At 42.3% G+C, this 12,789-nt stretch overlaps 1 protein-coding gene across 6 annotated transcripts in view; it reads left to right on the forward strand.

Moving 5' to 3' along the window:
- Positions 1-12,350, forward strand: part of MTA1 (metastasis associated 1) — a 203,744-nt gene extending 191,394 nt beyond the window's left edge. For 3 of the 6 annotated variants that reach the window (XM_066608606.1, XM_066608608.1, XM_066608607.1), the window contains exon 20: positions 11,474-12,350. In XM_066608606.1, coding sequence (XP_066464703.1) covers positions 11,474-11,615 — 142 coding nt within the window. In that variant the 3' untranslated portion in view covers positions 11,616-12,350. The remainder of the gene's footprint in view (positions 1-11,473) is intronic. The other 3 variants (XM_066608610.1, XM_066608613.1, XM_066608612.1) reach the window with 1 other exon arrangement.
- Positions 12,351-12,789: the final 439 nt, after the last annotated feature.

The following is a 12,789-nucleotide window of genomic DNA, read 5'->3' on the forward strand; positions in this document are numbered from 1 at the left end:
TTGGGTCCTAAACAAACCAGAAGACTAGCACTGCATGGCATTACACATGCTTCATGCTTACAAGTCACATCTGCCCAGGCAGGCGGAGAAATCTGGGAGTGATTACTTTGAATTGCAATACTAGAATCAGGTCATGAAAAAGGACATCCTTTTGGGGTTTAAAAGGTAGACCTTTGTTCTAATGTCAGACAACTGCTTTTCCTATTCATCACTTCCTGACTTCTTAGCTACTCTGGGCAGAACTAATTTATAAGGATGAGGTACTGAAGGTATCTTGGGTTGAAGAGGACATTGTTACCTGTCTCCTGTGTTTATGGCAACATACTTTGATAGCCTTTGTCCCCGTATGCCCCACATTATGTAGAAATAGCAGATTTAACCCCTTGATATGGCCATTTTTTGTGTTTTTTAAGTTTTGGTATTTTCTCCCCCAATTTCAAGAAATCATAACTCTTATTTTTCTGTCAAAGTAGCTGTCTGAAGGTTTGTTTAATGTAGAATGTAACATATTGAAAAACGTTTAAACATTTCTAAGTGGAGTGAAATGGAAAAAAAATTCAATTGTGCCAATTTTGGGGGTTAAAGCGTAAAAACAAGCGTGGGTCTTGTTTTCACGGCATACACATTGCGGCAAAAATGACCTGATAACTTTATTCTGTGGGTCGGCACGATTATGATACCAGTTTAAGAGGTTTGGGGTTTTTTTTGCTGTACTACTTTTAAAAAAAAATCTTAAAAGAAAAGGTTTTCTGCTGCCTAAATAGTGGTGTGTGGGCTACTTTTTTGTTAGATGACTTGTGGTTTCTTTTGGTACCATCTTAGAATACATACGAATTTGTAAACGCTTTTTATCACCTTTTTGTCCTTGGAAGACAAGGTGACTAAAAAAGTGCAATTCTGGCCGTGTTTAATTTTTTTCTGATGATGTTCTTCATATGCTATAAATAATGCGTTCTTTTAATACATTGGACTTTAATGGATGCGACAAAACCAAATATGTTTAGGTTTTTTTTTAAAGCTTTTTCTCCCCTGTAACTGCAAGTAAAGCCAAAAAGCCTGCTCTTCTAGTCTCCTTTGACTTTGGTGACGTTATAAGCATCATACACACATCCCCGCGAATTCTCGCGCCTGCACCGTGAGGTCAGATACCGGTACATGCACAGATAAACTGTTCAGTGGGCAGAATGGTGGAGGTTATCTGCGCATGCGCCAATTTCGCAGGCACAGGATTTCACAGCAATGTGTGGTTGATGTCCAAAAAGGCTAGAGGGTCAGGATTTTTGAATTTACATGCAACTACCAGAGAAGGTCCAGCCTGCCCACCGGACCTCTCTGCCTGATTTTACTTTTTTAAATTCTCAGATCATAGCAAAAATATTGTTGGAAAGATAAGATGCTACATTAATCTACCGCTGTTATTGGTTTACACTGAAAACACCATTCAAAAACGCATTAAGGGAACCTACCAAAAGCATTTCACTGCGTTTTTAAATGCATTCCATCATTATAATGGGTGATGAAGTGTGTTAAAACGCACTGAAAAGCACTAAAATAGACCAGACAGTGTTCGAAAATCGTGGCTTTCGAACGCTCAACTGAGAAGCCCCATTGAAATGGTGGCATTGTAAAGCGTTTAGCACAGAGCTTTAGCCGCCGCACTAAACACTAAAAAACTGCGTACGTCAGATTGGCCTTAGGGATTGATATACTTAATTACAGGGGAGTTTGAGGTAGGATGGTCACGTATCAGGCTGATCCTTCTGTTTTTGTCATCTAGTGTTGCTTTGACACTGTTTTATTTGTAATCAGTTTTTACGTTATAGCATGAATAGAAAGCAAGCAAAACGGTTGTATGTACAACTTGTATGATATGCCTGACAGAAAATAGACATCAAAAACAATTAGGTTAACCATACAACGGTGACATTATGACAATACAGCAATTATTGACCAATGAAACCATATTAGTACTCAGTGAATCTTTGATAGCCTGGGGTCAATAAAAATCAATCCAGACTACAATGTAGAGCTGGCATTTAACCTCTTAAGGACATGGCCTATTTTGGGCTTAAGGAGGCAACGATTTTTGGCGGATTTTCATCTCCATTTTTGAAAAGCCATACCTTTTTAACTTTTCTGTTGACTCTGCCCTATAAGGGCTTGTTTTTTTGCGTGGTGAACTGTAGTTTTTGATGGTGCCATTTTTGGGTACATAGACTATATTGTAAAACTTTTTTTTTATGATAACAGGGAGAGAAAAAGCATCAATTCTGCCATAGATTTTTTTTTTTTTTTTACAGCGTTAATCATGCAGAATAAATGACACAATCCATTTTTTCTGCGGGCCGGTACAATTACAATGATACCAAAATTCTTATATTTTTTTTTAAAGATTTTTCCACTTTTCTGCAATAAAACCCCTTTTTTGGAAATTCATTTTTTTTTTCTAAATTGCTGCATTCAAAGTCCTGTAACTTTTTTATTTTTCTATGTACGGAGCTCTGTGAGAGCTTATTTTTTGCAAGACGAGTTGTAGTTTTAATGGTACATACGTCTTTTTTAATGACTTTTATTGCGTTTTAAGGGAGGCAATATGCAAAAAATTAGCATTTTGGCTCAGTTTCTTTCACGCTTTTTTTCCGTGCAGAATAAAAAGCATGTGCAACTTATTGTACACGTCGTTACGGACGCGACGATACCAAATATGTGGTATTTTAATTTGTTTTTACCTTTTTTTTATGCTAATATGAGAAAAAGCACAAAAAAGGCGGATTTTCACATTTTTTTGCATTTTTCTTTTTTGTACATTTCTATTGTCTGTCTTTTTTTTTACACTATTTGTGTCCCTCTGGGGGACTTCCACCACAGCACTGATGATCGTTGTGACTACTGTCCTGCAATGCCTTATCACTTCTTACGGCGATCACAGGCACTGGCAATACAGCATGCTAGTATCTAGCGTCCTGTTGCCATGGCAACCAGCCAAGCTCTCTGCGATTATATATCGCAAGAGCCTGGCAACTTCACAGAGGGAGCACGCTCCCTCTGTGAACCCTTCCCATGCCGCGATCTACATAGATAAGCGGCAGGGAAGGGATTAACAGCGGGAGGCCGGCTATCACTGACAGCCGGCACCCGCTGCCGGATAGCGCGAGATCGCTTATGATCTTGCGCTATCCCCAGGACGTAAGTTTACGCCCCGGTTGCAGGAATTTCCCCGCTGCCAGGACGTAAACTTACGCCCTGAAGCTAGAAGGGGTTAAACAAATCTTAACTTGTATAAGTAAAAATGCAGTGTTAAGCATGCCAAAAAAGTGCAAATGCCATAGGCAACATAAGAAGAAGAGCAGGAAGAAAAGCTAGAAAGAAGCGGAAGTAAGAGAAGAGAAAAAAAATGGAGAGAGAAAAGTCTGCAACCCCATCAATGCCAAGAGACTTGGAGCTTCCTCAAAATTCTTCCATGCGCACCAATGGAAGGAAACCATTTAGGCGCTCCTGTCTTTCAGCTTTAGTTCTTCCATACATAATATGGAATTAAATTCGGAAAGCCATTCACAAGGAAAGGGCATTTTAGTTGTCTTCCAAAGTCTGGGTATAACTAATCTGGTGTATTCCAAAAGGTGTCATAGGAGACCGTTCTTAACTACCGCCAAGGCACCTGATAGGATAGAGAGTAAAGTCATCTGGGAATTATTTGGGATCTGTTTCCCTGTAAAGGTGCTATAAATAAATAAGGTTTCTGCCAAAACACCTTAATGGTTAGGTAACTCCACCAGATATGAAGCCTCTTTCCTTCCCAGATCTCCTGCAAATCTCCAAAGCATTTTAGTACATACTGTGAACATCCAGAGGGAAACAATACCATCTAGCTAGAATTTTGAAGTTTTTCTCTCTAGCCATGGCAAAATAGGCAAGCTTTTAAAACTGCTTCTTGGTCAAGGACCACTCTTAATCATCATCCCATTTACCGAAACAGGGAGCTCTATCAGGATTACTGATGTCAAGTAATAGACCATACATGAAAGACAATCTCATCATCATGTTAGTGGAAAGGAGAAACATCTTGTCAAATTGAGATGGGAGAGGCATCCGAGACATGCTGACCAATAGGGTAGTAACAAAAGAACAAATGTAGTTGCTTATATTTCAACCAAGAGAGGAGTGATCTTTCCCATAAAACCTTTAGGTGATCGAAAGAGGCCTTCCTTTTTCCCATCTACTAATGTCTGTATAAATCTAGGCCGATCTGATCTGTCCCATATTAGAAACTTGGTTCTTGTATACCCTGAAACAAAAGCTGGATTTTGGAGGATAGGAGTCTTTGGCCTAGGTCTGGCGGAATTCTCTTATTTAGCCATCCAAACATCCCAGGCCACCATCATATGGGAAACCAGGAGAGGCCAAGAGTCACTAGAAGGTCTATCCTTCGGCATAATCCAAGGGGCCAGCACAAGATCAACAGGGGATAAAATGTTCCCTATTTGTATCCAAACTTTGTCAGCACTATTCTGTGACCAATAAAGTATTTGTGCCAGGATAGCTGCTTCATGATAAAGATTGAAGTCTGGTAAGCCAATACCACCTGAAGTTTTAGTCTTAGTGATAATCTTTTTGCCAACCTAGGCTGACATTGGACCCCATATCAATATATTGACCACTCTTTGTATTACCTGAAAATAACTGCCAGCAACGCACATGGTGATCATGTGAAAGAGTCATAAAAATTGTGGTAAAATGTCCGTTTTGACCACATTCTTATGGCCAAACCACGGATAGACTGACGCCTATATTTTTTCACATCATCAAGTGTCATCCTCTGCAGGTTGATGTAGCACATGTCGTACAGGAATCCTAATCTTTAGATACAAAATGCTTTGATCTTGAAAATTGAAGAGCCCTGACCTCTGAATTATCCAATGTGATCAATGTCTTAAGCTACTTTTAGACAATAATATCGTTCAAAAGTTGTTCAAATGAGCAAAAGTGAACGATAATCGTTAAATCTAAACACAGGCCAACAATGGAACTACGAACAATAACACTGCAACAAATTTTTTAAAAATTTTTCATAAACGAAACTAATTGATATGTTTCTGTAAAATTAAAATACACTGGTAAAACTGAATAATAGCAGCACGTCTCATTTTCAAGTTATTTAACCCCTTAGTGACCAAGCTTTTTTTTTTTTTTTAAATCATAACTCCTTTATTTATCCATCAATGTCACTGTATGAGGGCTTGTTTTTTGAGTTGTATTTTTCAATGGTACTATTTAATGTGCCATATAATGTACTGAAAAACTTTTTTAAAGTTTTAAGTGGAGTAACAAGTGCGTCTTGTTTCTGTGGCCCACAAACTACAAGAAAAATGACATGATAACTTTATTCTATAGGTCAGTATGATTACTACGATACCAAACTTATGTAGTATTTTTTTTAATGTACCACTAATTTTTTTCAAAGACATTTACATTTTTTTAAATATTTTCTGCAGCACAAGAACTTTTTTATTTTTCCATACACATAGTTGTGCAAGGGCTCATTTCTTGCGGGACGTCCTGTAGTTTGCGTTAGTTCCATTTTGGAATACATACGACTTTTTGATTGCTTTGTATTGCATTTTTTTATGTTTTTATTAGGATTTTGCATATTTTAACACACGTACAAAACATAGTACAAATAAAGAGAATAAGGCAATTATTTGTATCACGCCTCTCTGGGCTAAGGCAGAGATTGATAGAAAGAGACTAGTGCAACAGGATTCAACAAACCAACTCAACATCTGCTTTTCTCTTTTGTGGCTCCCTAGGTGCGGCCCACTATGACAACATGTCATCGTGTCTAATATGGTCACATGTCTTGTTTGAATAACTCAATTCAAAGCTGATTGTGCCTGTCTTTGTGATAATGCCCAATATTGAATAAACAAAAAGAAACAAAGCATAACTAAGGGGGATAGAATAGGAGACAAAGGAAAGAGAAGAGGGGAAGGGGGAAGAAAGTTTTAGGGAGGTTGGGTTGTGCGAGGACAGGAGGAGGGGCGAGCCCACCAAGACTCACCTCGAGTGCCCCAGCTGGCTCCAGTCGTATCCCTCGAGTCATTACGCCTTTCTTCCTGGGTCATGCCCCATCACCATCCTACCGTTAATTGAAACTGTGGTGAGTCACGGTACGCATTCCATAGTGCGCAAACTTGGACGCAGTGTCTCGGTCCTTCGGCTCCCTCGTCTCCCATCTCCTCTATATACATCAGTTGGTTCAGTTCCTGAACAAACTCCAGGATGGGAGGGGTTAAAGTACTACGCCAGTGGCATGGGATAACCGCTCTTGCTGCAGTGAGAAAGTGACGCAACAGCCCTTTTTTGATAGGTGCGAATGGACCGAGGATGATCGACAGCAGCGCCATCTGCGGGGTGGCCTCCACAGTGGAGTGCGATGCATCTTCGTAGAGTTCAAAGACTTTGCTCCAAAAGGGTTTGACAAGTTAACAACCCCACCAGATGTGTAGTACAACGCCCGGAGCCACATCTCCAGAACTCCTCGGGGGTCGAGGGAAAGATGCGATGAATTGTGTCTGGGCATCTGTACCACCTTGAAAGGAGCTTAAAATCTTTCTCCTGCGCTGCGCAGGCTAGGGGTAATTTATGTGCGAATGTGAAGGCCCTTTCCCAATCGGAGTCCTGCAAGCTTTCCGACAGCTCCCTCTCTCAACTCCCTGTATAGCTCGGCAGGCCCGGTGTTAGCCTATCTAGGATGATTCTATAGAGTCGGGAAAGGACCCGAACCGGACGCTCGGATCTCAGAAATAGCTCCTCAATAGGCTCAGGAGGGCTTCCGTATGTGCGCAAGTCTAATTGGGTTCTCCAAAACGAGGCCAACTGCAGGTATTCCATTCAAAGTAGTTTCTGGTCGGGACGGGATATCTGAAGGTCATTAAAGGACGGGAGGCCTCCAGTCCCCATGATCTGACAGCACCTGATGTCCTCCTCTGCTCTTCATTCCAAGAAGCTCCGTCTCTCGCATCCCGGTGGGAATGCGGGGTTGTGGAATATCGGAGTCAATGCTCCTTTGCGAAGTGTCACGTCTCCCTTGGCCGTCCGTCTATCTTACATTTCTATACAGTTTAGTGTCATTTGGGTGTGTGGCAGAGTCTTGGGCCTGACTTCCTTTTTTATCCAGGGTAGTAAGCGCAGATGGGGCCAAATCAGTGCCGCTTCCATACCAACCCACTGTTTTGGGGCTGCGTGGTGATGCCAGTCTATCAGCCTGGTGAGAACCGCTGCTGAGTAGTATGCTTTGAGGTCTGGAAGACCCACTCCTCCCCTGGATTTAGGGCGCAACATAGTTCTGTAACTAATACAACTACATCTCGTTCCCCACACAAATCTGCGGAATACTTGATGTATCTGTTTGAAGTACTGGGCTGGCAGCCTAATTGGCAACGTCTGGAATAGGTATAGGAACTTTGGGGGTCACGTCCATTATCAAAACGTTTATCCGCCCGAACCAGCTTAGTTGTTTAGTGGCGTATCCCTTTAGGTCTTTCGTCACTTTTTCTAGTAGAGGGATGTAGTTAAGATTGTATAGCGCCGAGGTATCTGCTGCTAGTTGGACCCCTAAGTATCGGATGGAGGTTGAGCGCCATTTAAAGTTAAACTGGTCTGCTAGATGAGCTACTTCGCTGTGAAATCACTTAAATGGCCGAATTGGGCAAATTCTTGTAGGATTGCTGGAAATGTAGTGCACAACTGCGATACGAATAGGAGGAGGTCGTCTGCATAGAGGGCCGTCTTACAGACCTGATTCCCAACCTGTAGACCGCGCACGTTTGGGTTGTTCCGTAGTGCCACAGCCAAGTGTTCCATTACGATGGCGTACAAGAGGGGGGACGGGGCATCCCTGTCTCGTCCCGTTTCTGATATGAACTGGGTGAGACAGTAGGCCATTTACACGGACCTGCACTGATGGATTACCATATAGCGCCAAGATCCAGTTTAGGAATTTCGGTCCCAAGCCCAAATGTGACAGCGAGGCACTTAAGAATTCCCAATTGACACGATCGAAGGCCTTCTCAGCGTCTATTGAAAGGAGGCAGAATGGCTGTGGTATGCGATGGGCCTGACTTATCAGGAGGAGGGTCTTGTTAGTGTTATCCCTCGCCTCCCGCCCTTTTATGAATCCCACCTGGTCGTTGTGTATTTGAGAGGGGAGTAAGGGGGCCAATCTACCCGCTAGCACTTTGGAAAATAGTTTAATGTAAAGATTGCGGGGTGAAATTGGGCGATAACTGGAGCACGCTCCGATGTCTTTACCTGGTTTGGGAAGCACTGTGATGTGTGCCATGAGTGATTGAGGGGGGAAAGGGGCTGAAGAGGAAACCTGGTTGAACGCCTCGAGTAGTATTGGGGTAAGGGTCTCCCTGTATTGCTTAAAGAATCGGGGAGTAAACCCGTCTGGGCCTGAGTCCTTTCCGGACGGAGAGGCCTTAATGGCGTCGCTAATTTCTTCTGTCATAAATTCAGCATCCAGGGCTTCCTTTGCCTCCCTTGAAATGCCCGGTAGGGCCGTTTTTTGCATATAGGCTTCTATTTTGGCCTTCCGACCAGTGGGAGTCATGTCAGCCAGCTGTCCTTGTATGTTATAGAGGTCTTGGTAATAAGACCTGAAGGCTTTTGTGATTTCCCTGGGATCATGTTTTTTTGACATCTGTTATATAGGGAACATGTGTGGAGTTCGTTTGATTACGAAGGAAGCGCACCAGCGATCGACCGCATTTATTGGCGTGTTCGTAGGAGTAATGTTTCAGTCTATCCCTAAATCGCAGGTATTTCTGGTCCAGAAGGAACTTCAACTCCTCTCTTGTGTTCATTAGTTCGTTTTGAGTGGATGCGTTTCTAGAGCGACGGAACCCACTCTCTAGGTTCGTTATTTTATCTGGTAAGGAAATGACTTTCACTGCTTTTTCCCGTTTCAGGCGCTTCCCATGTTTGATAATAATCCGGCTCAGTACGCACTTAAGCGCCTCCCATTGTACAGGTTTAGAGGTTGTGTCGATGGCGTGATCGGCTAGGAAATTCTAGTAGGAATGGATTGAAGCTGTGCTCGTAGTTCTCGGAATTCCGATATCGTATAGTCGTGTCCCCCTTGTTGTGGAGGCGATAAGTTGTTGGCATACAGATTGTCTACAGTGTTCTTTGCATTCTGTGGTGTCGCTGCACCTCCATTCTCTATTGCGGTCGGGTTCATTCTGCATGAGTGGATGTGACATATCTACAGTTCGAGTCTGCATCTGGATTGTTGGTTAAGACTCCTATACTAGGGGTCAAGGCGCGGTTAGCGGCTTTGGCTCTGTTACCTTGGGGGGTTGTTGAGGCCATCCTCTAAGGCCTATGTTAAATTGCGGTCCTGGCTGGGGTTGACGGTCCACTTTCCTGCTGCTACCATCAGTATTTATGGTCCCCTGTTCGGGCCCCGAACCTCTTATGCTGTTGGAGGACTTGTCTCTGTCTGCAGGCTCACTGTCAGAGATATTGCAGTCAGTCCCTTGTTAGGGGGGCCACTGTGAGGTGAAGCCGCTATTTTGTGTAGCCGCATGCGCCAGTGAGGGCTGCTGCCTTATGGTGGTGGTAGATTGCAGGAGGGCCCGCAGTGGGGTAAGACTGCCATCCTGTGTGGCCTCATGTGCCAGCAGGGGCTGTTGCGTTGTGGAGGTGGTAGTTTGTGAGGGGGGCCGCTGTGGGGTATGATCACCATTTTGTGTGGCCACATGTGCCTGTGGGGGCTGCTGCATTGTGGAGGTGGTAGTCGGTGACCCAACCTGAAGTTCAGCTGTTCCCTCTGGGTCCAGGGATAGCAGTCCATCTTTGTGCCCCGGGTGCCGCTATGAGGGTGCGCAGACGCTGTGGAGGAGAGGGAGGAAGCCCCTTTCTCCGTCGGCTGCTGTGCGGGTTCGCGCCGTTCTTCGGCTCCTCCTCTGCTCTGCCGCTGGCGCCATCTTGAGACTCCCTCTGCTGCCCTCCAAGCATGAAAGCTTCCAAGCCCCGGCCCGTGGGAGTCCGAGAGTGGGTGATCAGGCGCCGCTGGGGTTTGCCTTTCTTGCTGCTGCCCATCTTGGCTCCTCTGGTGAGGTATGTAGCCGTGCTGCAGGCTATCAGCGCCTCCGGTGTCAGGAGCACTCAGTGTCTGCTGCTGCTCTCCGCCATGGCCAGGCCACGTCCCCGTATTGCATTTTTTATTGGAGACAGAATGACCAACTGAAGCGAATTCCTGGTGTTCCTAATTTTTTTTTTCTAACAACATTCACCATGCTGGGTAAATAATGTGTTACTTTGATAGATCGGTCTTTTCTGGATGTAGCGATACCAAATATCTTTTTTTGTTTTATGACTTTGAGTCTTTAATTTAATCTAACCAGTGACCTGTAAAAACACAGTTCATTAATTACAACTTACTGGTGGATGATCCGCAGCATTTGCGCCACGTGGGAAACATACCCTATATGTTACATAAACCTACCCTTATAGTGTTCAGTCAGCACACGGTGTGTAACAGAGATTGCGAAATAGTTACACAATCACTTTTGTTATTTTTATTAAGCAATATTAATGGCGAGCCTACTGGATTAATTGTATAGGCATATTTCAAAAAATAACACTACAACGGCAATTGGATTACATTATTCCCCATAGTTGAAGAAAACCCTACGTGACAGAAAAAAACTGATATCATATTTGAATTCAGCCCACTAAAGTTACTATAAGCCACCTATCTGCGTATCGGTTACAAAAATTGTGTTGCACAGTGTAGCCGTTCGCTTTTTGCTCGTCCATTTCATGCAGGCATAAAAATAATCCTTGGCTCGTTCACTCATCGTTCGGTTTAAACAGCGCTCATTCAGTCCTTCTTATTAACTTATACAGCGAATGTGGAAAAACTGCACGATTTCTCATTGGAAGGAACCAACTATGTATCTATTTGACTTAAGAGGCTGCATGAGCGAGCAAGCTAGGAATGACGTAATTCGCTAGTTCAAACAATAAATTGGCTCGTCTAAAAGGACCCAAAGTCTTGGAAAGATTCACTTCAAAATTACTCAGAAAGCCAAAACGGTTGAATTCTAGCAAGTCTGAGAGTATATAAGGGGATGAAACATAAAATAGTAAGTCATTGCATAGAGTGCAAATTTGTGGTGATTCTGCCAGTCCTTAAAACCAAGATATTGGGATTTTTACTAAGATTGATCTCCAGGTTCTCCTTTTCGTGTGCCGGGACGTGCTTGTCATGCGCCGTTGTTTATGGTAAATGCCTTTGACAATAGGCCATTAACTCGAATCCTAGCGATTAGCTGAGTGTATAGGCCCACCACATAACCAACAAACCAAAATGATTAAAATTTATCATGTTAAAGTGTGATTTAACCTAATGTGTAAAGGCTGAGGACATCGTTTTCAATATGCTACTTTATTTCTATTTCAGGAAAGCTCGTAAACTGCTCTCATCCTCTGAAACCAAGCGAGCTGCCAGACGGCCTTACAGACACATAGTCATCTGCCAGTCTCAAGCGGGACTTCCAATGCGACACCCTGTCAACGATGAACCAATTGTTATTGAGGACTAATTTCTACTGGAAGTTTCTTCTCAGAATTATACTTGACTTTTACAGTTTGAAAAAGTAAAAACTTTTGCAGCTCTTTGCATCTTTTCAAGGATTCCATGCTTTGTATAAGCATTCAAATCTAAAGACTTTGTTACCCTTTGGTCAATTTTTGTTAACCAGTCATTCCTTCAATTCCCTTTTAAATTGTGTAGATTTTGATTTTGTTTTTATGATTATTTGGAATCTAAGTGACTGGTGTCGCCGACTGAAATGGGAACGTAAGTTGTTAAAGGGACATTTGGACAGATCTTGTTTAGTGTTTAATTTCCCTGAAGTTACAGATAGGATTCAAAAACTTTGTACACTTGAAATAATGTATCATTGCTGATGCCTTTCTTTTTACAAGATGTGTCATTTTACCTTTTGAAAGTGCCATTTGTTTGTTTGTTTTTTTCTCATTACAGTTATAGACTGAATGACAAATCTGTAACTTATGGAATTTAATTTTGAGGTCTTACAAGACATAAATGTGCTTCTTGTGACATGAGTTTAAAGTTATAAAAAAAAAGGTTAAAATGTTTCCATACGTAATCCATTCATTAATAGATTTACGCAGAAACCGTCATGCCAAGATTTTTACAGTATGCTAATTAATATTTTAATCTTAAAATAAATCTGTGTTCATTTTTTTGTACACAATGGAGTCTTACCTGCCAATACCACTTAGTCTCTTAAAGGGGATATTCCATGAATAAATATTCTGTGAGGTCACACAATACATTATTTTTCAATTGGAATCTTGTATAAACCCTGCTCTTGTGTCTAGATATTGCTGCTACATGCCTGTTATGATGATGATCTTTTGATTCTCTCTTAGAACATCTACCCAAAGTTTCCCCTTCTCATAGTCACATGATCAGTTGCTCTGTCCCACTGCACCGATCCTCTTGTACATATAGTGATTCCTGCTTTAGTGCAGGCCAGCCAATAAGATTGTTAAATGTCTCCAAATGCAAAATTATATTTTGCGTCATCTAACAGAATAACTAACTGAATATTTAAAGTAATATTGAACATTGAAAAAGTAAATGACTATCCCAACAATTCCTCCCTTAACCACTTGGTTCCAGCAGTCGGACCCTCAGCAATCCTATAGTATTTTGGGTGGAATAATTCCTTTAAAGGGGTTGTACCA

This window comes from Eleutherodactylus coqui, chromosome 6 (genome assembly GCF_035609145.1).
Source record: "Eleutherodactylus coqui strain aEleCoq1 chromosome 6, aEleCoq1.hap1, whole genome shotgun sequence".
In the NCBI taxonomy this organism is placed as follows: domain Eukaryota; kingdom Metazoa; phylum Chordata; class Amphibia; order Anura; family Eleutherodactylidae; genus Eleutherodactylus; species Eleutherodactylus coqui.